The sequence below is a fragment of the Amblyomma mixtum genome, chromosome 7, assembly GCF_055824585.1.
Source record: "Amblyomma mixtum isolate Tamu chromosome 7, ASM5582458v1, whole genome shotgun sequence".
NCBI classification, from domain to species: domain Eukaryota; kingdom Metazoa; phylum Arthropoda; class Arachnida; order Ixodida; family Ixodidae; genus Amblyomma; species Amblyomma mixtum.
The window spans coordinates 42,045,049-42,071,423 of record NC_143018.1 but is presented as its reverse complement, the minus strand read 5'-3'; the positions used below and the strand labels follow the sequence as shown (position 1 = coordinate 42,071,423).

The following is a 26,375-nucleotide window of genomic DNA, read 5'->3' as shown; positions in this document are numbered from 1 at the left end:
GGCAGTGGCATTAGAAACAAACGTGCTTGTCTGTCGTCGAACTATGAATGCCCGCCGCTCGCTGCATCGCTCAATTTAAAGCCCGCAAGGAAACTTCGAGATAACAGGTCAACATCAACTACAGTAATCTGGAAAAACGTAGATGCAGCTCTTCATGGCTGCGATCAATCGAGATATTCCGGTTGCTTCTCACGTCACGAACAAAAACGATAACACCCTTTTCCTGCAGTCTTAAGAGCGAACGATGGACACTACAATGATACGTGGCAATATTGGTTTGGGTAGCAGCCTACGCTTCTAGGCACACGCTGATGCTGTGCGAACCCTGCCATACTGTCAGGGCTTCGACCCAACCACTGCGAGCACACTATCTTAGTCGTGTGGAAACGATGAGGAAACGACAAACCGCCTGATGCTTCTTTGCACAGGCCTCGCGCCGACACCTGTACAGGGCACCGCACTCAATCAGACGCTTGGTTTCTGCCGGCCTGAACGGACTTAGCGCGCAGAAAAAGCAAACTATTGATCGCCTGCTGCAACAAAGAGACGCTGACAATGTGATGAAAAGTTGTGCGTAGGTGCTAGGGGACTAAAGCTATGCTAGATTCTAGTCCACACATACATTCTGTGCGTCCGTGCGGGCACGATGACTACACTGGAACGACGTGATTCACGCTCACATATTTCTTTGTGCGCGTTAGTCCTTTGTCACGTCCTTGATTTCGTTATTTTTATTATGTGTACGCGTGTTCAGTCCCCTTTTGCCGCGTTTATCTTTATATTTTATTTTTATTTTTTCTTAACAAGCCCTTGTCAATGTACGATATCCAGCCGATATAAAGCGTGAGGCTATAAACTAGAATCCAATACAGAAAAATTGGGCAGGAACAACAAGTGTGCTCTCCGCCCATTCTATTGCAAGCTGTGAGCCTCATGTTTTTTTTTTATTCGCACGTTTACTTTTCAATTATTCAAACCATAATTTTAATAAAGAATTCGTACGTAAAGCTATTTTCTCTGCAGGTGCTACTCTGTCTCGCTAAATATTGTCGAAGTCTAAGCCTGTTGTCTTATTTTTTTGCACACTCTTCTGTGCCGCATGTATATTCAGTAATTGCCCGTAACGCTCAAACTCTTTCGAAACAGATCCTTACTAAAGTATATTTTCTAGCACTCTCATTTCAGTTTCGTGCTATTACTCTTACTTTGGTCGCTGTCACTGCTGTTTTACCATTGACTGCTTGAGAAGCACTTATCTCAAAGGTAGATTTCATGCTATCACTGCGGACCCTCACTGTTCCTTCTTTGCGAAAACTTTTCTCCACTATTTAAAATTATTAGCACTACTCTTCTAAACGCTGGCTAGTCCTGAGAGCCAAGTGAGAAAGTACGGTCATTAAAATCATTTGATTCATTGTTAATTGCACATTCCTAGTAATGGGGCTTGGTTCTAGTTGGCTGCTTAAACAGCACATACAATAAGACCTCAGTTGAAAAATAAGTCATTTCTTTAAATAGATCTTGCAATGGGAGAGAGATTGCTTTAAATACTACAGCGAAGATGAAGAAGAAGGCTTAGATCAATACCTTGGCCATTCAGCCCGAGGACATCATCATCATCATCATCATCAATCCCCTCACGTAGGTATGTGCCATTATAGAGAGGTGAAGAAGAAGAAGTAGAAGCGGCCCCTCCCTCACGCTGTGGCGTGAGAAGCCGCCGTAGTCGACAAACGTACTCAAGTCAAGCTTTCCACCAATATCCCAACGAAGCGGTCTAGTTATCTCCCGGGTGCCGGCAATGGAACGCTACCCAAACTCCATGTGGCAGTTTCATGAAGAACGCTTCCCGTCTGCCTACCGGAGGAACTCGTTCAGCGAAGAAGACCTGGAAGAGTCCACCGACCCCGACCAGGTGGGCATGGAATTGTTTCCAAAGGCGTGCGGTGCAAGGATATGGTTTGGGCTTGGTTTTATAGGGTTTAGCGTCCCAAAGTGACTCAGGCTATGAGGGACGCCGTAGTAAAGGGCTCCGCAAATTTCGACCAGCTGGGGTTCTTTAAAGTGCACTGACATCGCACAGCACACGGGCCTCTAGAGTTTCTCCTCCATCGAAATGCTACAGCCACACCCAGGAGCGAACCCGTATCCTTCGGGTCAGCAGCCGAGCACCATAACCATTGAGCCACCGCAGCGGCTGCAAGGGTATTGCTTATAGTGTGCAGGGTATAACGAAGTCAGTACCAACGTACTACTGCTAGTGTTTCGCGCTCTCGCGTCAGTATCCTTTACAAGCTTGATAGGAATAAGGTTTGGTTTGGTTTATTGGCGTTTAACGTCCCGAAGCAACTAAGGCTATGAGAGACGCCGTAGGGAAGGACTCCGGAAATTTCGACTACCGGGGGTTCTTTAACGTGCACTGACAACGCACAGTACACGGGCCTCTAGAATTTCGCCTTCCTCGAAATTCAGCCACCGCGGCCGGGATCGAACCTGCGTCTTTCGGGTCAGCAGCCGAGCGCCGTAACCACTGAGCCACCGCGGCGGGGTTGATAGGAATAAGGCACGCGATCTTGAAACCCCTTTTCCAAGAACACCTCCGGCAACAGATGAACGTCTTCATTCCTTCAGTTATCCACACAGCTCCATGGCTCTTTGATGACAATTAACAGACAAGCATGCCTTGTCAGAAACTAAAGTTATCGCAGCCCATAGCCCAGCCAAACTTCGGCTTAGGTGACAGCTACCCTCCACCTCTTATACTCGACCTCCAAAGCACTAATATAGTTCCTGAACTGTGGTGAGCCCGGGTCTTGTTGAAGAAAATGCGGCGCCTACTTCTTCCCTCTTTTTCCATCTCTTGTCTGCTCAATACATATGCTCATTTGTTTTTTTCGCCACTGAAAGGAGAGCTCTATAAGCGACACTTTGATGTGCTTCAATTAAAAAATTCTTAATTATCGGACTAATTTTTTCGCCTGTTTTTTTGTTTCCCCGTTGTAATGAAAAAAAAGAGGGCGGGGGGGGCTGATGACGAATAGAAGTACGCGTGCACTGATATAATGTCCCGATCCGTTAACAAATGCCTCATTTTTGAACAAATCATATTCAGGTATTTCCACCATCAGTAATTTTCGCTAGCAAAACCACCAATACGTCGACGCATTTTTCCATGCAGATCCCTTAGGTTAGGCTGCGCTTGCATTCACTGCCCGACAGGGATCACAGAGTCCTTTCCGATCTTTGCATCATGAGGTTGAAAAACGGAGCGTGGTCCTTAAATTAAATATACACCACGATAAATGCGTGTATTGTTGCGATAACATTAGCAGCCTCATCACCGAAAAGATACGGGGTTTCTGCATAAAATTTCTTTATTAGCCGTGACAGTGCTGGCGTCACAGGGTCACGTGATGTGGGCGGGCTCGGCGGAAGTTGGCAGCTGCTCCGAGCTGTGTGCACACCATTCTAGAGAGCTCTGCGTAACAGGTTGAATTGGGGATGGAATCAACGCCGCGTGTGTCTACACTTGTGGTAATTTCCCTCAAGCGGAAAGGACGACCACAGAAGCATGTAGCTGAAGATGAAGTATCGGCGGCTGCACACACTCAATGTATGCGGCGAGCAGCGGTTGAGAGGAGACGATGCATTCCGAGTGGTCTTGGGACGCCCTAGCTACCACATTCTTAAAACGCAATATAATTAAATATCCTCAGATTTCTTGCTTCTTAAGAGCAATAAGATATTCGTAAAGAAACATGGAATTCATTAATGTGAAAATTAATTTCGGCGATGTCCATTTAATTTTTATTGGGCTGTTCTTCTGACATGTGGTGCACTCCAGATCGTAGAAGCGCTAAGCATTAAGAGGGCCTTATGAGGCTGTAAAGGGACATGGCAGTTTTTTTTTATTTTTAACGTTCCGAGAAAATTCCGAGGCTAGATTTTTTTACATTCTGTCAGGGATGTAACCTGAATACAACATAGTATTTTCATCTGGGAGTCAGTTTCGAACAAAAAGGAAACTCATTCATGTGGGCATAAAATACCAACGTCACGACTGAACTATAGCTCTCTCGGTCGACTGAAATGAAAATATGGACGAAAAAATGTGTTCCAACGGCTGCTACATGCTATGGAGTAGCAACGTGAGAAAAAACAGCGGCGCGGGGGAGGTGGAACGAAGTATCGCGCGAATAAATACCTCTTTATATGGGATTAACATGTTTTTTTCTTAGAGTTTAAAGGTAATCCCAGAAATTCACTTGTAGATGCTGCTCCCGCACTTCGTGAACGAACTAGAAGCCTCGGTGGTAGGTGGGTCACGTAGGTGATGTGACCTTGTGGTGTTATCCTAATCTGCATACCGAATTATGATAACATCGTGGCAGGTGACACTTGCATTTCTGCTTATTCGCAAGAGGTTGCTCTTAAACAGCAAACTGGGTCTGCAGTATTTTTTCTTCCTTGAGAGGTAATTATTTAATTGCGCCGTCTTAGCTACCTTTTTAAAAGAAAAAAGTGTCGGTGCAAAGTTGTCGATCGCTTTGAAAACCAGCTGCCTGAAACGTTCGCAACAACGTACCGGTTAGGTAGAGTAGCTTTTTACCGCCCTTAAACCATAACTCGCGCAATAAAAAAAAACGTTTCCACATGACAACAGTGACACTTTAACATCCCAAGCCATATCTTAGAGAACAAAATCCGTTTTTCTTTTCTCTGAAATGTTGCCCCGTTGAGCCTTTGTGTGCACATTCGGGCAGAGATATGAGCAAGCAGCTGGTTACATGATATCTTTCTGTTAAGACCAATAAATAACCCTGCGTAGATCGTACCTTGATGCACACTGCGCTGCTAATGGTTTTTCGAGACGATCTGCTATTTTTTCATTGACTCAAGTGAGTAATTAAAAAGTTAGCTACTTAGGCTTAACTAATTAGCTAACTTTGAAGAACGAAGAACAACAGACTAGGCCACGCGAATCCGAACAACCTCAGTTAGTTTCTTGGGCTAGGACACTTCTTTTTTAAAAGCTTAATTACTTAGCTGGGACACCTGGTATATATATACACCTAGGATGATTGCCTACAACCCAGAGGACAGATGGGCGGTCTGCCCCAAAGCGTGCTTTAGACAAAGAAACGAACACAGTGCGTCTTAGTGCAGGGAATGGCCACTATTCGTAGTCCCGCACTAAAACTACAGCCCTCAACACAATGGACTACGCAACTCTCCAAAGGTCCCCCCCCCCCCCCCCCTCCGCACCTTCCTAACGGCAGGGTGCGCTTCTTTGCAATACGCAGGTTCCTCGTGTTATTGTGCGCATGCTCACCAGTCTGGCGGTGCTGCTGCTCTCGGCGGTGATCGTGGTCTGCATTCATATGTACGCGCGCACGACAGATATGACAGAGGACACACTGTCGGCTGGCGGGAACCGATTCAACAACTTGCGCAAGCCTGACCCGCGCATCCTAGACTTGACGCTGGGCCCGCCACTCACGGATGCACCTGCGCCCAGTCAGGTACCCCTGCTGCACTTTGTAGAGACTTGGACAGGTCTTCATTCATAGGAACGTTATGGCGGCGTAGATAGTGCGCAGCATGATGGCTTTCGGCAAAGAGTAGTTGAATGATTTTTATACACCCTTGTTAGAGGGTGAGTTTGAAACACGCCGTAGTGGGTGGCCTAGAATTAACTTTTCTCTTCTTGGTTTTTTTACGTAATCCCAAGAGTGGCGCATTCTCACCTGTTGGGTTTCTAGGCAACTTCGGCTGATTGAAAGTGCTCTTTTCCTTACTCCTTTGATTAAAGTACTCTCTAGATATTTCTATTTAACACGAACATTCACCGTCTACACTTGTAGTGTAGGCGAGACCGTTTAATCGGTGTTCGATGTCGGCATTACGAACACTCAAATTATGAAGGCCTGAATACAGCAAAGCTACTTGTAGCAGGAGGAAGTGCGACTAGAAATTAAGTATCGATAGGCTTTTCCTAAAAACGTATGGCTAATAAGTTATTTATTGCTAGGGCTTCATGAAGATGACAGACGCACCCAGTTCACCCGTGACGACTACCACCAGCCAACGGCAAACCGAACCGCGTCCACCAGCAACTGAGAGCAGCGGAGGCCATACGACGAGCACTACAAGCAGCACCAGTCTCCTGAACATGACCACTAATAAGACGGCGCAGACACGGCTGGCGGAACAAGCCACAGCGCCTGACCTGTCACCAGACACGAACGAAACGGCTTCGGTCAAGCAGGACACGGAGAATGCGCCCGACCCTGCTTCTAACGTCACTGAGCCTCCCGTGCGTATTGCAACCTAACGAAGGCAAGCGGGCGCTAATGGAGCTGACTGGTAGGATGCACCCGAAGGTCAAGGCGGACCACCACCTCCGAAAACTAACGCACCTCTATTTCATTTTTTTTTTTTGAACACGCTAAACACGCTAATTCTTGCCCTCAATAATTCTGAGTCCATACTACACATCACGCAGGACGATCCTGCAAGAAAATATTTACAAAGCGTCCACAATGCATATGAAATCGGCAAATTTAATTTTGCCTGTATTTTAATACGGATTGTGGCCTCATCATGGAAAGTTCGCAAAAAATCGCAGTTCTCGGCAGTGTACACAGAACTACAAGTGTACTCGCGAACATATCCTTTTGAGTTAGTTCCGCTCAGCATGTTCTTAACCATTGTCCGCCAGATTGTTAACGGAACGAAGTCAAGAAACACACACTATCGGCTTAATGTGTGTCTAATCGTTTTTATGTTTGTTGACTTTGCTCTCGTACACTCTTGGCACCGTTTTGGGAACTACATGACAAGTACCATATGAGCCCCGCAAAAACTAGCAGAGCTATCAAAGTTTTTCAACTTAAAACAGTGCGCAGGGACAGGACACAGTCAAGAAACACACAGACACAGCACTGTCTGACAACTGAGGAATTTACTGCTTTGCTTGCAATAAATACAGAAAGTATCGTCTAAAATACAAAGAAAGCCTTGAAATCGTCATTTTGTCACTTCTGTCGTCATTGCTTGTCCAGATAACCCATTTCTTTTTTCGTCAACGTTAGTGATGGTGTGCTTACGCAGGTGGAACGATTCTTCTGAATGATGAACGCTTCGTATATCTCTCGCATGAGCTTTCGGGGGTATCTTCTCAGAATCTTGCAGCGTCGAAAGTGTGGAATGCATTCGCAGTCCGACACGTGTCCCGCTAGCTTGCTGCCATATCCTTTTTCGATGTTGCCGACGTGTTCCATGAGACGTATGTTGACGCAGCGTCCTGACTGCCCAACATATGACGCCCCGCATGACAAGGGGATCTTATAAACTACATCACTGTCGCATTCGGTGAATTTGTCTTTGTGCTTTGTTTTACAACGTGCTGTTTTTTCAGCGCCTTGGTTGACCATTTTGCACAACTTGGATAATTTGCTGGGCGCATTGAAAACTAAGTCCACTCCAGCTCGCGCCACCACTTTCTTTAGTGCGTGGCTGACACCGTGGACATATGGCATGACGGCTACCTTCCGCTCTACTTTTTGAGGCTTCTTGGGGTTCGGTCGCCGGAACTCTTTCAGTAACTTGAAGCCAAGGCTACAGATGAGGTCGTCCGGGAAACCAGCTTCACGTAACCGTGTCAGCTGTGTCTGGACGCTTTGCTGCTGACGGTGAATGCAGGATCTATTCACGGCACTCCTCAATGCGCCTGTGGCCACAGCTCTTTTTACCAGTTTCGAGTGCGCCGATGAATATGGTAGCAGGCCTTTTTTTGACCGCGGTGCATAACACCAGCACAGATGGGCTTCTTCGATGAATAGTCGTAGATCAAGGAACTGAAGCTGATTCTCCGTCGGTAATTCTTTGGTCAGTTCAAGGTCAGCAAGACCTTCACAGAAGATCTTGAAGATGCCGTCGACAACGTCCTTGTGCTGCTCCTGGTTTGGAAGCTTGTGGATAACAAGGAAGTCGTCCACAAACCGGAATGTCCTCACGACAGTGGTATTAGCCAGAGTTTCTTGTAGTTGACGGTCTCGGCGAGCTAGCAGAAGGTCACTGAGAATTGGTGCAACGCACGAACCAATGCAAACGCCTTGCCGTTGGATGTATAGGTCATCATTATGCTTTACAAATGTCGAACGTAGATAGAAGGCCAGCAACTCAAGGAATCTATCCGCATTGATTCCGCATTCATTCTGGAACCTTACAGTTCCCATGGCATCGATTCCTTCTCTCACTGTCTCAAACAAGGCAGTATGTGGCAGAGTGTAATAAAGATCTTTGATGTCTATTGAGAAGACACTCACTTTTTCCTGGCAGCCGTTCATGAGAAATGCGGAAACTTCTTCTGCCTTCTTGACAAGGAAAGGGTCTTCGACGGCGAGGAAGGAGAGCGATTCTTGCAGGTATCGTCCCAAGGGTTGCTGCCACGTTCCTCTTTCAGACACAATTACTCTGAAAGGGCAGTCATCTTTGTGGGTTTTTGCCGTGAAGAAGGCATTCAGGCATAAGCCCTCACTGTTCTTCACAGCTAGTCCTAGTTTTGTCAAGTTGTTGGCTTCACGGTGAATGCAGGATCTATTCACGGCACTCCTCAATGCGCCTGTGGCCACAGCTCTTTTTACCAGTTTCGAGTGCGCCGATGAATATGGTAGCAGGCCTTTTTTTGACCGCGGTGCATAACAACAGCAGCTGTGGCCACAGGCGCATTGAGGAGTGCCGTGAACAGATCCTGCATTCACCGTCAGCAGCAAAGCGTCCAGACACAGCTGACACGGTTACGTGAAGCTGGTTTCCCGGACGACCTCATCTGTAGCCTTGGCTTCAAGTTACTGAAAGAGTTCCGGCGACCGAACCCCAAGAAGCCTCAAAAAGTAGAGCGGAAGGTAGCCGTCATGCCATATGTCCACGGTGTCAGCCACGCACTAAAGAAAGTGGTGGCGCGAGCTGGAGTGGACTTAGTTTTCAATGCGCCCAGCAAATTATCCAAGTTGTGCAAAATGGTCAACCAAGGCGCTGAAAAAACAGCACGTTGTAAAACAAAGCACAAAGACAAATTCACCGAATGCGACAGTGATGTAGTTTATAAGATCCCCTTGTCATGCGGGGCGTCATATGTTGGGCAGTCAGGACGCTGCGTCAACATACGTCTCATGGAACACGTCGGCAACATCGAAAAAGGATATGGCAGCAAGCTAGCGGGACACGTGTCGGACTGCGAATGCATTCCACACTTTCGACGCTGCAAGATTCTGAGAAGATACCCCCGAAAGCTCATGCGAGAGATATACGAAGCGTTCATCATTCAGAAGAATCGTTCCACCTGCGTAAGCACACCATCACTAACGTTGACGAAAAAAGAAATGGATTATCTGGACAAGCAATGACGACAGAAGTGACAAAATGACGATTTCAAGGCTTTCTTTGTATTTTAGACGATACTTTCTGTATTTATTGCAAGCAAAGCAGTAAATTCCTCAGTTGTCAGACAGTGCTGTGTCTGTGTGTTTCTTGACTGTGTCCTGTCCCTGCGCACTGTTTTAAGTTGAAAAATGAACCAACTGGCCCCGCTACTTCCCATGATGCTATCAAAGTTAATAAAGAAGAGCAAGGTAGCCGACATAAGAAAGTTTAATATGGAGAGAATCGAGCATGCTCTAAAGAACGCAGGTAGCCTAAGTGCGGTAAAGAGTAAATTAGGCATAGGTAAAAAACAGATGTATGCGTTAAGAGACAAAGAGGGCAATGTAATTAGCAATATGGATAAGACAGTTCAAAAGCCGGAGTTCTACACAAATCTGTACAGTAGGCAATGTAATCAGAAAGTGAGTGAGAGAAGCAGAAGAGCCAGGCAATAACTTGAACCACGAGCTCCGTAGCCTATAGATTATTGATAGAGACTCTGCTCTTTAACTACTGCTACTTATGCTCTCAGTACCAGCCACTGACCAAGAACTTAGCATGTTAGCGAGCCACGCTAAGAGCGCATAATCAAAGCGTACTTCTCCGCGTGCAGAGCAGCAACGACATGAATGACACAGTCTGTCCAACCGTCCACAAGTCCTTCTGCAACATCAGTGGACCAGCGCAGTTCTTCTATGACCCGGCCGAAGGATCGTGCGTATCCGCGAAAGTGCAGAAGGCCCACGTGTGCAACCGCAGTCCGAACCAATTCGCCTCCTTCGAGGACTGCCTGGGGGCATGCGTCAAGGGCAGGCGGGCGCCTGAGCACCGTTGCGTGCAGAATCCACGCTTCGTAGCCTGCACTGCTGAAGACGCTCGCGGTACCTGGTGGTTTCACGATGGCCGCGAGTGCGTTCCGTGGTCCTTCGCGGGTGGCAGATGTCCGCTGGCCACGGCACCCGTCTTTGACACTGCGGTCGTGTGCGGTGCGCTGTGCAACGATTCGCGGACACGTCGGGAGCGGGGATGCCTCCTGCCGGTGTCACAGCTGTGCGAACCATCGCAGCTTCGCTTCCCGTTCTTTGCCGTTCCGTCGGTGACGGATAAAGGCACCGCGTTTCAGTGCCATAGGGTGGAGTGGGAATTTGTGCTTCGACACCGATGTTTATTGGGCTCCAACGCTTTCGTCAACAGGGATGAGTGTCATGAAACCTGTCGCGGTCGAACGCGGAAATATTGACTGTTTTGAAGCGCTTCCTCCAGGAGTAGTGAAGATCGACATGAGCTCAGCTCCTTTCCTTCTTTTAGTACAAGAAAGCGCATTATTTTTCGGCACTTCATATTTGAAGGCTTTTCTTTGCTTCCAATGTTGAGGCGTTTCAGAGAGTGAACACCAGAAATAATGTCTTTGTTTTTATACATTCACAATGCTACCTTATGATAACACAAATAAGAACTTTTCGCAAGTACAGCCTGAAGAATCGCAGAAATCATCATTTCGCGTCAAGACGCCCATTTACATAATAAATTACTGCAAGGGTTCGCTGACAGTATAAACGTTTCACATTCTGCAGAATTCAACTATAGGAGCCTCGTTGCTTGGTTAATGATAACGAATACTCATCACCCGGCACTTCGTTGTATAGCGTCCCCTGCGCTACATGTGCTGCCTGGCCATACGAATCGGGTGACGCCATAGCGTCTAGTTAGAAAACAAATCCGGCTTTGCCGTCAATATCTGTCAAGGGAGGAAAAGCCGGTGTGTATGCCGTCGCCGTGGCCATAGGCACGCCAGAGTTAGGTGCCGCACCTGTAGGTATTTCCTACTAGATCGTTCTTTCCTTTGTGAAAAATAACACTTTGCAATATTGAGTGCTTACCACTGAGGCTTGATAAATATTGGTGTGCTTTCATTTTGAACATTTTTAGGTGTGCTCACTGTAACAGAGCAAAAAGTTCGGCATGTTGATATTGGCTCCTTTTGATCGAAGGTTAGCGCAAAAAACGGACGACACACTTGAAAGCGCTCGTCATGAGTTCCTTCAAGTGTCTCGTCCGTTTTTTATGCTATTCTTCCATCAAAGTGTTCGCTGTATACTGGCATGATGTCAGCCCACGAAATGCTGCTAGTTGCACACCATGTGCAATACGGCTGCTTAAAAATGCAGCTTTTACTATGCTTCAGTCTAGTCTTGGCTTCTAGTGCTGAATAGCATAGCGTTGAATAATTTCAACAGAAAGCAACGTCAAATCGCATCGAAAAAAAGCACTGCTGTGCAAGCTTTCCTAAAATCCTGTTCAAGCAGCATATGCAAAAGAAGGGACCCAGTTACCGTTTTTTTTTTGTTTCAGTACACTTAGAACCTGAGCAAACTGTCTCCAGGATAAGAACAAAAGAACAAAATCATTAATGCCGCCCCTAATTCCCACGCCCGCTATGGCCCCGTTCCTAAAATGGAATGAACGGTCATTTCTCAGTCGTTAAGAAGACCAAACCAAGACTCTCAACCTAAGTAAATACGGTCGCATAGGTAAACGTGGATCATTGTAAGGCCTTTGTAAAAAAAATATAAAGGAGCAAAAAAAATTGGTCACAATGAGAACTTTTGATATCAGTGTTGTGAAATATCCCCAGAATTCTGTTTTTATTCTTTGTAATGGCTGGAGCGTCGGGAAAAGGTAGCACTGCAATAGCAGCCCTCCAGTATACGAGTTGTTACTGCTATTGCGCCATTTAGCAAGAAAGATTAGTCATTCTGCAAATGTTTTCATTTCCATGCAAACATTTCAAGTTCTGAACATTGGAGGAAACGACGTTCACAAATGCTGTTGAATTGTTTTCATGAATCAAAAAAGGAACACTGTACCTGCAAATTAACCACTATAATTAACTTCAGCGAAAAGCCCGGCAGATATTTTTCAAATGTTCAGGCAAAGTAAACTTTGATATACTATACGTTAAACAAAGGAAACTAGGCTAAACTAGCAGCCCGAAAATAGGTTAAGGAAAAAGTTGGCTGAGTAGAGAGAGTGGTCCAGAGGAATCTATGGTTAACAGATGTGTTTGGATAAAGCCGTCAGGAAAGCTAAGCCTCGGGAATGTACGATGAGCACGCCGCCTAATTAGTACGACTCTAATTCCGGTAACTTAGCAACATTTTATCGAACACGTCTCCTCTACGGTAGGCAGCCTTGATGAGTCGTGTCATTTCTGCTCGGGCGCATTATTGTCAAGCCGTGTATAATTTGTCGTCATTGTGGTCAACCACTCACCCGATAATGCCAGTGCACTTGCAACACCACTGATAACAGCGCACTTTCTGCGTACGTGAGGCGTAGGAGAATTACTCGCTTCTTTGTGAAAGGCTAATACTGCGTTGTGGCTCTGAACACTTTGGTACTTCCACGTGAGTCTGCGATGGCGGGTTTGCCCGTCCGCTGCATGTTGCGAATGTTTTTAATGCTCCGCCATCTCCTCGCCTTTTTTTTAATTTTAGCGTTTTCTAAATGTCATTTTTGTCGCCTTTTTCCATGTCCATCCCAGCTTTTCTCTGACCATCCACTGTTAAAGTACATAGGTTGTTTTTCTTCGTTGTGTTTTTCCTCGCAGTAATAATTAAAAGCTTGGCGATAAGAACATGAAAGGACTCTGTGACGTGGGGCATCCAGAAGAATGCACTCCTGAAATTCAAGCAAGAGAAGCGGGTGTTTAGCTCTTAAATTCCGTTTTTAATACCCGTAGCGCCATCTAGTTCAGCATCCCGGAGACTTCTTTCCTTGTCGTTCCTGTTTTTTTCTGAATATTTGCTGCTCAATACCCGTGGCGTCGTCTAGTCTATTATGATGGAACCCTCTTTTCCCGACGGTTGCCACGAACCGATTTCTGCGGTACTGGTGCCGTCATCTAGTTGATAATCTTGGAACCTTCTCTTTCCTAAAGTTTGAACGCGAGAGTTGGGAATCACTCCTCCAGTACGACTGAAATGTCCGCGTAACCTGGGTGCATTTGTAGGGTCCCTAGAAATACTTGTACTTCTAGGGACCCTAGTATTTGTGCAAGTTCCTATCTGATACTTGAGTCCTGTTACACGACAAAGGTCTGTTAATGCCATTTTGTTATAGAATTCTAAGAACTCTGCTTGATGCTAAACTTTGAGACAACGTTGCTTGGAACCACGCTGCAGCTGTATTTTAATGTATCTATTGTAAAGTTAAATTTTGGGTCGAATTCTTGGGAATATAAAAGACTATTGCCCTGTAAGGTCTGCCTGCATTCAGCTGGTGATGTTCTTTGATGAGGCATCGGTCCACCTCGCGTTTAAATTTGCTGTCCATTTTAACGTGATGGCATTAACGGCCCCCTTCGTCGGAAAACTTGAGGTGAGTGTCGAGAAATTCAGGATTGGTCGATAGGCTCTTGGAGACAAAACCATATAACGTTGCACAAGTAACTCAAACCACCTACAACGATAACACAGTACACAAATGATGACTTCACTGCAGAGTTCCTTATTTCTCTAGTGGGCCGACGTCATTCCATCAGCATTACGTAGTGACTCTGTACAACGAAAAGCAATTCTGCCGAAAGGAAAAATGGTCGAGCCGGGACTCGAACCGCTGTTCCCATGGGCCGTAAGCAGGGTATGCTACTACTCTACCACTGAGGAACGTTCGTTCGTTCACTTGTTTAAAGGAGGCCGTATCAGTCCTGTGTGTAAGCAAAATATAAAATATTTATAATGAAATAAAAACAAACTACAGAACAAAAATACCGAACAGCGTGCGTCTGTGCCTACGAAGTGATAAGCAAAGAGGATCTCAGGTCGCTGAAGAGACCCAGTAAAGCAAGCGTGTTTTATCCTTAAGGAGGGGCATAACTCTCCCCTGAATTTTTCCCTATCTTATGCATTTGCAAACGGGACAGAGGGCCCGCATAATATATAGCACTGGTTGCGATTGATTTTTTTTATTTTGTCGCGTCACAGCCGATTACCGGTTCGGTTGCGTGAATGAATACCTACGGAATGGACTAAATTTCTTCTCGAAGCTCATTACAAAAAAGAAACAGCAAAGCTCTATCTGCCATACGTTCGTTACATTTCATTCTTACTAAGGGCGCACGGGCCATTAATGGCCGAGGAGGTCCGAAGTGGACGCCGGCGCGATAGGAGAATATCGTTGCCCTCTCAGTATCGTCATTATCACATCATCGGCCTGCCTACGTCCACTGGGATCGAACCTCTCCTATGCCACCTGCGACTACCTTACCCCCGCCAACTTCCTAGCATACCTCTTCCTAACATACTTAACGTATCTCCTTCCGGCAGGAATGACCTCCTTGACGTGGGAAGATAATTACTGGTGCATCAGTGCGTACAAGGACAACACAAGCAGCGGAAGAGATCGCCATAGCTCTAGCCCTGACTGAGGCCCATCGGCAGGGACTGAGTTACTGGATAGCGACGGATTCTCAGGATGCAGCGAGGGCATACAGAGATGGAAGGATCGGCCAAAAAGCCGCGAGGATTCTCTTCGCACAAAAACAACACAGACATGGATCAAACAACACAAACATTCAACACACCATCATTTGGGTCCCTGACACTGGAGTTGAGGGAAATCTCATGGCAGACACCGCTGTCTGAGGGTTCACGAACCGGAAGGCGGGTTTGCCGGTCGAACCCTTCAGCACGCCAGAATCTTACGGGGAGGCAATGAAGGCGTTGTTGGGAGCGCGCAAGAAGTACTCGGCTCCGGCGGATATCCTCAACAGAGAGCAGGCCACCACGCTCAGACGGCTACAAACAGACACCTACCCAAGCAGAGCCATGTATCATAAAATGTGGCCGAACAGATACGCGAAAGAGTGCGTGTGGTGTGGGAGCTACGCCACAACGTACCACGCCACCTGGGGCTGTGCAAAAAGCCCTTTACTACCAAAGGTAAATAGCCCTAGTCTAGAGCAGTGGGAGGCCCTCCTGGCTGACTCCGACCCGAGCACACAGCTTATGCTGGTGACGAGAGCCAAGGCAGCGGCGGAGGCCAACGGGATGCGGGAATAGGGAAGACCGACCACTAAAGCTCCACATCTATCTATCCCCAACCCCCTACTCCCTAACTCTTCCTTTTGTGACAATAAACGTTTTTACTACTACTGACGTGGGCCCCAGAGGGCGCTTAACCCACGACACCCTTCGGCCGTAGAGTAACCTTCGGCCGGTGGTTACCCTGTGTGTGTCCGTGTGTGAGTGTTTGTAGGTGTGTCCGTCGCCGCTTCGACGGTGACAGTGACACAGAAATGCAGAGGCAAAGGCAGTCATGGAGAGCGCGTCACCACCGCCGAGGTACAGCTGGCTACAAAGGCAGATAAAACCAGTCACACAAGACGACGGACAAGAAGAGTGTACACACCACAGCGACTGGACTAACAACTGAAGTTTATTGGAAAATACATGGTCCGAGGAAGGCCAGCAGAGCATGCGCAACAGCATCATCACTAATCACTGCGCAAAAAGAGACAAAGACAAGAAATCTAAACTATCGTGGACGACCTAAAAAAGCAAATTCTTTTTCAAGTAGGCGCACCGAAGTTGTGCTTATACAATCAAAGCCTAACTTCGGTGCGCCTACTTGAAAAAGAATTTGCTTTTTTAGGTCGTCCACGATAGTTTAGATTTCTTGTCTTTGTCTCTTTTTGCGCAGTGATTAGTGATGATGCTGTTGCGCATGCTCTGCTGGCCTTCCTCGGACCATGTATTTTCCAATAAACTTCAGTTGTTAGTCCAGTCGCTGTGGTGTGTACACTCTTCTTGTCCGTCGTCTTGTGTGACTGGTTTTATCTCCGTTTACAATGTACCAACTGGCCCGCATTTCAACCCTGCTACAAAGGCAGCGCAGCAGTGAGAACTCCGCCAGCGACAAGGCGAATGGGGCGGACCTAATAGAAGGTTCGTGCTTGGAAACCCGAGACCTTCGCCAATCTTATAACCTAGCCGCCGCCAAGGTTAGCCAGTAAGTTTTTTGATAATAAGTGCCGCGCTATTTTCGCTGATTTTTACCCATTTCAATGCTTTTGTGTGTGTGTGTGTGTGTGTGTGTGTGTGTGTGTGTGTGTGTGTGTGTGTGTGTGTGTGTGTGTGTGTGTGTGTGTGTGTGTGTGTGTGTGTGTGTGTGTGTGTGTGTGTGTGTGTGTGTGTGTGTGTGTGTGTGTGTGTGTGTGTGTGTGTGTGTGTGTGTGTGTGTGTGTGTGTGTGTGTGTGTGTGTGTGTGTGTGTGTGTGTGTGTGTGTGTGTGTGTGTGTGTGTGTGTGTGTGTGTGTGTGTGTGTGTGTGTGTGTGTGTGTGTGTGTGTGTGTGTGTGTGTGTGTGTGTGTGTGTGTGTGTGTGTGTGTGTGTGTGTGTGTGTGTGTGTGTGTGTGTGTGTGTGTGTGTGTGTGTGTGTGTGTGTGTGTGTGTGTGTGTGTGTGTGTGTGTGTGTGTGTGTGTGTGTGTGTGTGTGTGTGTGTGTGTGTGTGTGTGTGTGTGTGTGTGTGTGTGTGTGTGTGTGTGTGTGTGTGTGTGTGTGTGTGTGTGTGTGTGTGTGTGTGTGTGTGTGTGTGTGTGTGTGTGTGTGTGTGTGTGTGTGTGTGTGTGTGTGTGTGTGTGTGTGTGTGTGTGTGTGTGTGTGTGTGTGTGTGTGTGTGTGTGTGTGTGTGTGTGTGTGTGTGTGTGTGTGTGTGTGTGTGTGTGTGTGTGTGTGTGTGTGTGTGTGTGTGTGTGTGTGTGTGTGTGTGTGTGTGTGTGTGTGTGTGTGTGTGTGTGTGTGTGTGTGTGTGTGTGTGTGTGTGTGTGTGTGTGTGTGTGTGTGTGTGTGTGTGTGTGTGTGTGTGTGTGTGTGTGTGTGTGTGTGTGTGTGTGTGTGTGTGTGTGTGTGTGTGTGTGTGTGTGTGTGTGTGTGTGTGTGTGTGTGTGTGTGTGTGTGTGTGTGTGTGTGTGTGTGTGTGTGTGTGTGTGTGTGTGTGTGTGTGTGTCCGGGCCTAAATAAAACTGTCGCGATATGGACAGAGCTGATGAGGGTTCGCCATATGCCCACCAAGTCCCCGCGAATTTTTCTAAATAGCTGAACGAAGTACATACAACCATTCTCAAAATCATATTGCGTTCTAAGTCACCCCGTGGTACTGGGTAGCACTAATTGAAATGCTGAGGTCTGGAGTAGCGAGAACGCGAGTTCTTTCTCTATCTAAGCGTTTGAACGGTGACAATGCAAAGCGAGCAATACAACGTGATTCAAACGTAGTTATAGCAAGCGGTGTATTTTTGACAATTGCTGAAGTTTCTGAACAATGGCCTTTGCTTACTATACTCTCTGCGGAGTACCTGCTTCCTTTAGTTGACATACTGTCCTCTGCTCTCGTTCTGTACTTGCGTTTCCACATTAATCTTAAGTATTGCCAACTTCCCTCCGTAATGTTGCGCCCTGAGGGCAGATCAAATAAAAAAATGGCTGTGGCTTAGCTTGGTTAAGCCCGGTAATTGCGAAAGCAATATCCGTGGCTACGCCATGGTTCAGCTGGTAGTGTAGCTGGTGGTGGTGCTTGTGGTTAGACTTGTGGTGATGCATCGGTTATAAAATCCAATCCAATGCAATCCAATGCAATCCAATCCAATCCAAACCAAGCCAAACCAAACCAAACCAAACCAATCGAATCCAATCTAATCCAATATGCTAATTTGGTAGCTACTGGCCTCGCTACGAGACGGGCTGAAAGTGCAACTAGTATTGCTTTCGCAATAATATTTATGCATTGGATATGTCGCCTGTGCACATTGGCAATGTTAATCATGAGTTTGGCTCCGAAGGTAATCGCACATGAGTACACCGCCACATTTTTAACAGCACTCCCTGAATTTTCTTCTTCTTTAATTCCCACTGCATTGTGATCTTGCTCCTTCTGTATTTAGTTGGCACTTGGAAAGCCAAACAGACTGCACTCCAAATACGAGATACGCTCAGGAGAGCACCTTAATTATACTCGTATTAACTTCCCACTTCCAGTCATTCGCTCATTTACTACATTACTGAAAATCCCTGGCCCTAATGCCAACCTCTCTGCCTTTCCTTTTCCTCTTTCTCTGTCTCTCTCTCTTGCTTCCGACAACATTAGGCATTAAAAAGCGATAAACAGTTCCCATGGGTATTAGCCATTGTTATTATTGCCTTATGAAACAAAAGTTCGGAACTCGCCTTTGGCCGCCGCAAGAGGTTTGGTAAAAAAAATGCATATTCATTCGCGAAATAAACTAAAACCTTAGTAAAAGGAGCGCTGAAGAAGAAGAAAAAGACAAGACGGGCAGCCATGATTTTGCTGCTTACTTGTGTCGGGACGCTGCTCGCTGCGATTTTTGTGGGTTTGTACAACAAGCCCTGGCCTTTCGTTCTGCTGGGCATCTGGCATAGGCACGGCGAAGACATCGCTGGACCTCGCCTTCTCACCGCCTATCATGACCCTCGTGAGCATTCATTTATTCGAACTCTTTGCATGGGAGCTTTCTGGACGTCGCTGCAATAGGTGGGAAAAATTCCTGGACGATATACCTCTAAAGGCAGTAGGAAGACTATATCGGAATCGTGGAAGAATTGCTGACACAGGAACCGTTCCTACGAAGTAAACCTTGCTGTAGGTCAGTTAAAATAAGATATATCAGCGTGTGACAAGTGGTTTATTCTCAGCAACGTGCGTACGCCTCACTGCCGCCATAACGAAGACGGATTTTCGCATTTTTACTTGCTTAGGTAATCAGTCAAAATGAAGTTAATATTTTAAGAAGGAAAAGAAAACGCACCCCTTAAGTCCCTGTTGAGCCGCATAAACAAACCATTAACATCTTGAAGGCGGGATGCGAGTTCAGCTAGTTTTTTTTTATTTCTGGACATATGCATGCCATTCTTCTGTATATTATTATAATTTTTTGGCTACTCTCCCGATGTTTAATTGTTATATCTGGAGAAAATTCTTTTACAATATATGTTTTTCTTCCAAATCTTGTGAAAAGGCGGCCGAGATTAGAAAATTGGGCAGAAGTCTGGTTCAGCAATCACTGCATTCCTTTGATTTTGATTTTGAATTTTTGCGATGCAGCGTTCGTTCAAATATCTAGAGTGAGAGGAAAATTTCATCGAAATAATTTAGAACTCATGATTTAAAAAAAAACATTCACCTTCACAGTGGCACTAGATTAGAGCAAAATAAACGGTGTAAAAATAGATAAAATAGTAGTGAAGAAAAGTCCTCTGCAAGGTGAGTATCTCGGCACAAACCGTTACAGAGGAAGAACTCTCGTTTGGGCTAGTTGGTTCATGATTCAGGAAGAAAACGGCGCAAAAACATGGTCAAAAGAGACAAACACGACAAGACCAGCGCCGACTTGCAACTGAATTTTATTTCGCACCAAACCCGCCTTTATGTACGCCAACACGTCGTAACATCCGTGTAATTCTACTGCCTGTGCGTGATTACACGGATGTTACGGCGTGATGACTTACATAAAGGCGGGTTTGGTGCGAAATAAAATTCAGTTTTAAGCTGGCGCTGGTCCTGTCGTGTTTGGCTCTTTTGTCCACGTGTTTTTGCGCCGTTTTCCTCCTGAGTTACAGAGGAAAACGCCCATTTTTCGAGCGCTTCTTCGCAATCCACAGCTGCCGTGGTTCAATAAACAACTTTTTTTTTCTACTTATCGGTCTATTTCAGCGGTAGAATTTCGGGACAGCGTAAAATACGAGGCATACATGCTGATGCAACAATTTTCAAAAAATCTCTTTATTGACCATTATCTAGTATTTTAAAGCCCCGTTCCCCTTAAAAGGAACTTTGAGGAAATTTTATTTTCGCTACAATACATATGAATATGATAAGTATGTCGTAAAACTAGCCTTAACAATGTTGCCCGCTTCATCGAAAATCAATGCGGTTGTTACAGGCGTTCACGGTGAAAAACCGTGCAGGCGTTTGAAAGTTCTATAGCAGAACATGCGTGCACCTGGGGCGGTAACATGGAGTTAGGCAACTCACCGGGTATGACGTAGGCACGCGTCACCGAGTACCTTTCTCTAGCCGGACTTAATGGGAATGAACGGATTACGGACTGCGTGGGCTGAAAAGCTGGTGGGTGGAATGGAGCTTGGTAGTTCTTTTGCGGTACTCTGAAAAAGTGTTTCGAAATATTCGGCGAGATTACTATCACAAAGCGCTGTGTAGCCGACGGAAGCAAAAATGCGCACGACGCCCACGAACGATTACATCGCATTCGTTAAAGAAGTACGCCCGACAGCGGACGTTGGGCGTCATATGACATCCTCTCTTCATTTGCATGGCGTTCCGATGGGGCCCTTCCCCTATACTGATAAAAATTGGAGGGGGCACATAAGCTCATTCTCAAGGCTATGATGCGATAGACATAATGGGTTAATGTCCATATGTGTGGAATTGGTCATTCTCAACACTACATTCATATATGTTCCTGGGGGTCCTCATACCACTCCTTGCGGAGTGGTGCAGCTGTTAAGCGACGCAGCACAGCCATGTGATGACAGGTGCTGCGACCGGTGGGGCTTGCGAGAACCAGGTTGCTCTCCCCGAGCAACCTCTCGCGACCAATCATTGAATAAACTGCCGCCCGCCACGGAGGTCAGTTTGCTTACAATACGGTAGAAAGGTTGTGATGACGTCACAATGTCACGTGACCTAGGTGGCCCACGTAGGTTGCTTCTCCGTGGATTTTTCGTCCAGAATGCCCACACCAGCGACGACACCGTTTTTTCCGCTTTACGTGAGCAACGCCGTCGCGCTACAATGATTCAAAAGTCCACACCGTGCTTCGCAGTTCGGGCCGAAAAAAAAAATTAATTCCGTAAAATCTCTACTAGCAGCGCTAAGTGTCTTCGGGGACAGGGAAGAAAACCAACGCCCTGAAATAAAACGTGATCTTGGCTGGCCTGCCCTCGTTTCCAGTGCGGTAAATTCTTGCGATGAGCACAGCGGCGCAACAAGTACACGGGCTCATTATTTTTATTTCCTTTTAGGTCGCCCCTACCTATTCATTGTAGTTTCTACAACAAGCAGTGAGTCTACGAAACGCCACAACTACGTTATTTATGGCCTTCGGTAAAGGCGTCCCTTTTTCGAATTTCATTTAGAAAAAATGACGATTTATGCGCGCGATTCCTGACGCACAGATTTCTGTGGAGTATTACAAGTGTTCTTTTTATTGCCTTTTACTGAGATATGACCTGCAAAATGTCTTTTTAAGGGTGACCGTTTCCGTAGCTGTCTGTTTTTGAGGGCAGTGCTGTCTTCCACTAACATTTATTATATCTACAACAACTTCTCATTACTTACACTATATATACTTCAGTCTAATACTACTAACCAGCAGCGACCAGTACCACCGTCCCTTTGGAGCACTGTGGGCCGAGTTATAGCAGTGCCGTTATTGCTTTACTACGGCAACTATTACCAGTACTAATATAGTGTTTTCTACCCAGTACAAGGCAGTGGTAGTAGTGGCCTCATTTTTACGGAATGAAGGAATACACGGAGGTCTTAGCTGTGGCGAGAGTAGAGGTGCGGGGGGGGGGGGGGAGGGGGGGGGGAGGCGACGTAGGTGCACTGTGCTTTGTAGGCCTTTAGAAATGCCAGCAGCAGAAAATCCTCAGTTAGTCTCACCTGTTGCCAGATTCTGAAGAGCACGAACGCTTCTGCGTGCGTGCGCTATTACACTGCAGCGCAAGTAGCGGCACCTGTGCCACCCGTCTCGAACTACGTCCGCGAAGCAACCGGGCGAGTCGATCTTCACCACTTTGAGAGCGTCACCCAAGCCCTCCGGGTAGTCCACACTGCGAGGGAAACCATCCCTGTCGAGTCGCTGACGATCATCGTGCCACTGCTGCTCAGCCTGGTCTTGACTAGGTGCGTGTGTGCTTTCGGACATTGCACGTGGACAGCGCTATCCGGAGACTGTTTGAAGAAATCAACAAAAAATATTAGGAATTTTGCTTCGAAGTGGATTAATAATTCATACAAGCTGCATACATAATCAGAGGTAGGAAGAAAAAGAAGCAGAAGCTGTTGGCGCTTACTTAGAGCAAAAAAAAAAAGCCTATCTTGGTTCTGTTGTCGGGAAAAAAAAAATCATTAATTTTTAGAGCTGCAACATTTTCGTGCAAGGAATTCAAGGGTGATAGTCGTGGTTCCTCGGGTGGGTGCTCTCCGTGCTAGACAGATTTCTGGCGCCCGAAGGATGGCGCTGCTGGCGCTAGCTGTGCAATCGGCGGATCTGTTACGAGTCTTTCCATGCAGAGCGTCGCGCGGGTCTTCTTAGGTGGTGGTGGCAAGTTAATACGCTTAAGAGAGTGTTACATTGTTGAAGCTAGGGTAGCAGTGTAGTTCTCAGCTTCAGTTTTTTGCCTCTCGTCATTGTTGAAGGCTGTCTTGCGCGGCGGTAGCCTTGAGGGCTCGGATCCCGGAGGCCACACGAGTATTCTCGACAGTAAAAAGACCCAGATCTAGGCAGGTGTGCGGTGGGCCGCACAACAAAGAGAACGTTACAAGCAAAAGCTTCAGGAAATGGGTGCTAATGCTACACAGCTTCCTTAAGTTTCGCAATTCATGCAGCATAGCGTAAACGGTGTGTTATTAGTCTTCTTATAACAGTCGCCTTAGAAGTGTTTCGTAGAGGCTTCGCTAAACACTGCGTCGCCATCAAAACACCCCTCGAAGCTGGAGCTTTCAGTAATTATGTTTCTATCCCCAGGTCGCTGTAAATTAAATGAAACTATTAACCTTCAAACCTTAATCATTGCAAATATAGATCGTTCATTCTGTTTTTGAGGTTTTGTATTCGAAACAACTTCAGATGACATTTTTACAAACGCTCCATATATTAGTGCTCTTTGTCTAACTTGAAAGATCAGTATTAAGAAATTTGGGGGTCGGGTGGAAGAAAGATGGAGACAAGATGTTTTGCTTTAAAATTATATCATTTGCACATGTAATTGATTAGTGGAATTTTCTCTTCGACCTCGCCTTGCCTATATAAGAGGCACAGCAAGGACACTAACTTGCATTCCAGTTATATTAGAAAATTTTCATATCTTATATTGGTTTGTTCATAGAATACTGTGGTCAAGTACTACACCAGGGTGGCTGAACGAAAAGGGTTCAGCTTTAGTTAATGACAACGCAGCGAGCTATGGAAAAAAATGAGGGTTGTAACACTGGTTTTTAAGTGTAACGGAGTGGGTTCCAAGAGAAGGCAAACGTAGCAGGGGACGGCAGAAAGTTAGGTGGGCGGATGAGATTAAGAAATTTGGGGGATACAGTGGCCGCAACTGGCAAAGGACAGGGTTAATTATAGAGACATGGGAGAGGCCTTTTCCCTGCAGTGGGCTTAGTCAGGCTGATGATGATGATGATATCTTATATAGAAACAAATCAAATGTAAGGCGTAGGACATAAAAGAGTTCAGAATACAAATACAAGATGTCGATAATTTTAAAACCTTTTAAAGTGTCCGTAATTCCAACATCATCATCATCATCATCAGCCTGACTACAACCACTGCAGGGCAAAGGCCTCTCCCATGTCTTTCCAATTAACCCTGTCCTTTGCCAGTTGCGGCCACTGTATCTCCGCAAGGTTCTTTATCTCATCTGCCCACCTAACTTTCTGCTGTCCCCTGCTACGTTTGCCTTCTCTTGGAATCCACTCCGTTACCCTTAAGAACCAGCGGCTATCTTGCCTTCGCATTGCATGCCCTGCCCAAGCCCATTTCTTCCTCTTGATTTCAACTAGGATATCATTAACCCGCATTTGTTCCCTCACCCACTCCGCCCTCTTCCGACCTCTTAACGTTACACCTATCATTTTCCTTTCCATAGCTCGCGGCGTTGTCCTTAACTTAAGCTGAACCCTCTTTGTTAGCCTCCACGCTTCTGCCCCATAGGTGAGTACCGGTAAGATACAATGTTGTATACTTTTCTCTTGAGGGATATTGGCAAACATCGCGCCTAAAGAAATGTATACGACCCCGCAGGTGCTGCCGGTACAAACGATGCCAGTCGCCATCAACCACGTCAGCGGATTCCCGCACATCCTGCAGAAGCAGCTCGTCCCTGCAGGGAATTGTGGATTCCGAAGAAGCAAGAAACAGGCGCCCGGGTATTGCTGTACATTAGCATTTTGCATAGCTAAGGTGTACAGTCAGCGCGAGGAAAACGTTGGCCACAGGTGACGTGGAGCCGGAAGGGGGTCGCAGTTGGCAAAAGTTAAACACAACAGGGACACCCACAACGAGTCTAGCAGGAGAGTTCTAACTTCTTTTGGCATGGGGTAGCGGGCCTATGAAGGACAACTATATGTGAACAGAAATTTTTTTGAGAGCAACGGCTTCACACGTTATTAGGTGTAGTGTGCGATATCTCTGCACCCTTGATGCAATTTGCAAGCATTTCCGAGGATAAGGTTACAATGACATATTTATGCTCAGCCTGACTACGCACACTGCAGGGCAAAGGCCTCTCCCGGGCCATGTCTCTTCAATTAGTGTTAGATACTCTTTTTTCACTGTTAAGGTAATCTTGGTAGGGGACAGTTACATCATGTGATTTTATTTCACGGGTGCTGCACGAGCGCTGTGCCATTTTGTATTACCATGCGCGCAAACCCAACGCTGTCAGCAAAGGTGTCGAGTGATATGTGACAGAGAATTTCACCCCGCAGTTACCCAGTCCTTCCTCTGCGATTTTCCTTACGGTAGCTGCATTAGAGTTCTGTGCATTGTGCTGAGTCGCCTTTTTTTATTCTGCATGACTTCTTTCTCTCCTTCGTCTTGCTTTTCTTCCAAAGTTCTCAGGATATTATGGCTAGGCTACTTTTCCACCTGCATGGCTATGTAAGCAGGTATGTACGCTCTGATTATGAATTGCGAGTAAACATGGAGTGAGGTAATTTCTAGCTCACTCCTTTTAGGGACAGGATATACTTCCCTTTGCCTGGAGTAGACATACATCACTAAATCTGCGGAATACTTACGGATAGAAACAGAAAAAAATCCCTCTTGAAAACATGACAAGTTCTAGCGGATAGGAAGATTTTAACCGATTTTTCAGTCTCCTTTGTACAATAAACTTAAAACCTTCCATGCCGCGCTCCTCCTCCCATTGGTAACTGCATCAAGTTGCTATCATTTGCGGTATGAATGTGCTTCTGTCGCCAAGAGTAGGCATTCCATACATTTAGAAATAGATATCTACCCCGGAACTTTGGCAGCATACACTGCACTAACAGGATGTGTCCTAGAGGACAGCTTTCCCCCTTTTTACTCCCATATAGCAAAATTCCCGTTTATTGCGCCAACTATACTTGGCTTTGTAAACACTTCATCCTCATGGAGACGTCGGTGTCCGTTTTATTTATTCAAATTACTGTAGACATGGTTTTCTATCAACTGAGCTTTTTGTTACCCAAGTCGGCTGGCCTTCTTGTGAAAGAAAATTGTATGTGAGGTGTGGAAAAGTGAGAATTTACAAGTTATATGCATTTTTTAGTTACAATAAAAAGCAAACAGTAGAACTTCGACGACGATTCATCTCGTTCACCGCCGCTCCCTCTTCCAGGCGGCCCAACGCTGCGCAGCTACGGACTTGGTCGGCGACGCCGTTCGGTGAGGATCCCGAGCGTGGAGTTCCCGGCGCTAGCCAATTTTGGGCCTGAAGAAAGCGCAGGTACTGGCTGTCATCGCCGAGGTCAAAGCCCCGACATATTGGCTGCGTTAGACGTCATTCCACACTCACTGAGGCGCTGTGACACTCTAAACACCCCTATTCAGGCTACGTAACGGTTTGTGCTCCAACAAAGCGTCATTTCCTGCAGACGATAAAAATCAGACGGACGTAACGTGATGTCACACAAT

The 26,375-nt window shown here is 46.3% G+C and overlaps 1 protein-coding gene across 1 annotated transcript; it reads left to right on the top strand.

Annotated features, from left to right (window-relative positions):
* Positions 1 to 5,324: 5,324 nt before the first annotated feature.
* Positions 5,325 to 10,666, top strand: LOC149335815 (uncharacterized). Its single transcript, XM_089554559.1, has 3 exons — positions 5,325 to 5,522; positions 6,032 to 6,316; positions 10,040 to 10,666. Exons 1-3 carry the CDS (start codon positions 5,325 to 5,327, stop codon positions 10,664 to 10,666), a joined length of 1,110 nt encoding a protein of 369 aa, XP_089410685.1.
* The last annotated feature ends 15,709 nt before the right edge of the window (positions 10,667 to 26,375 follow it).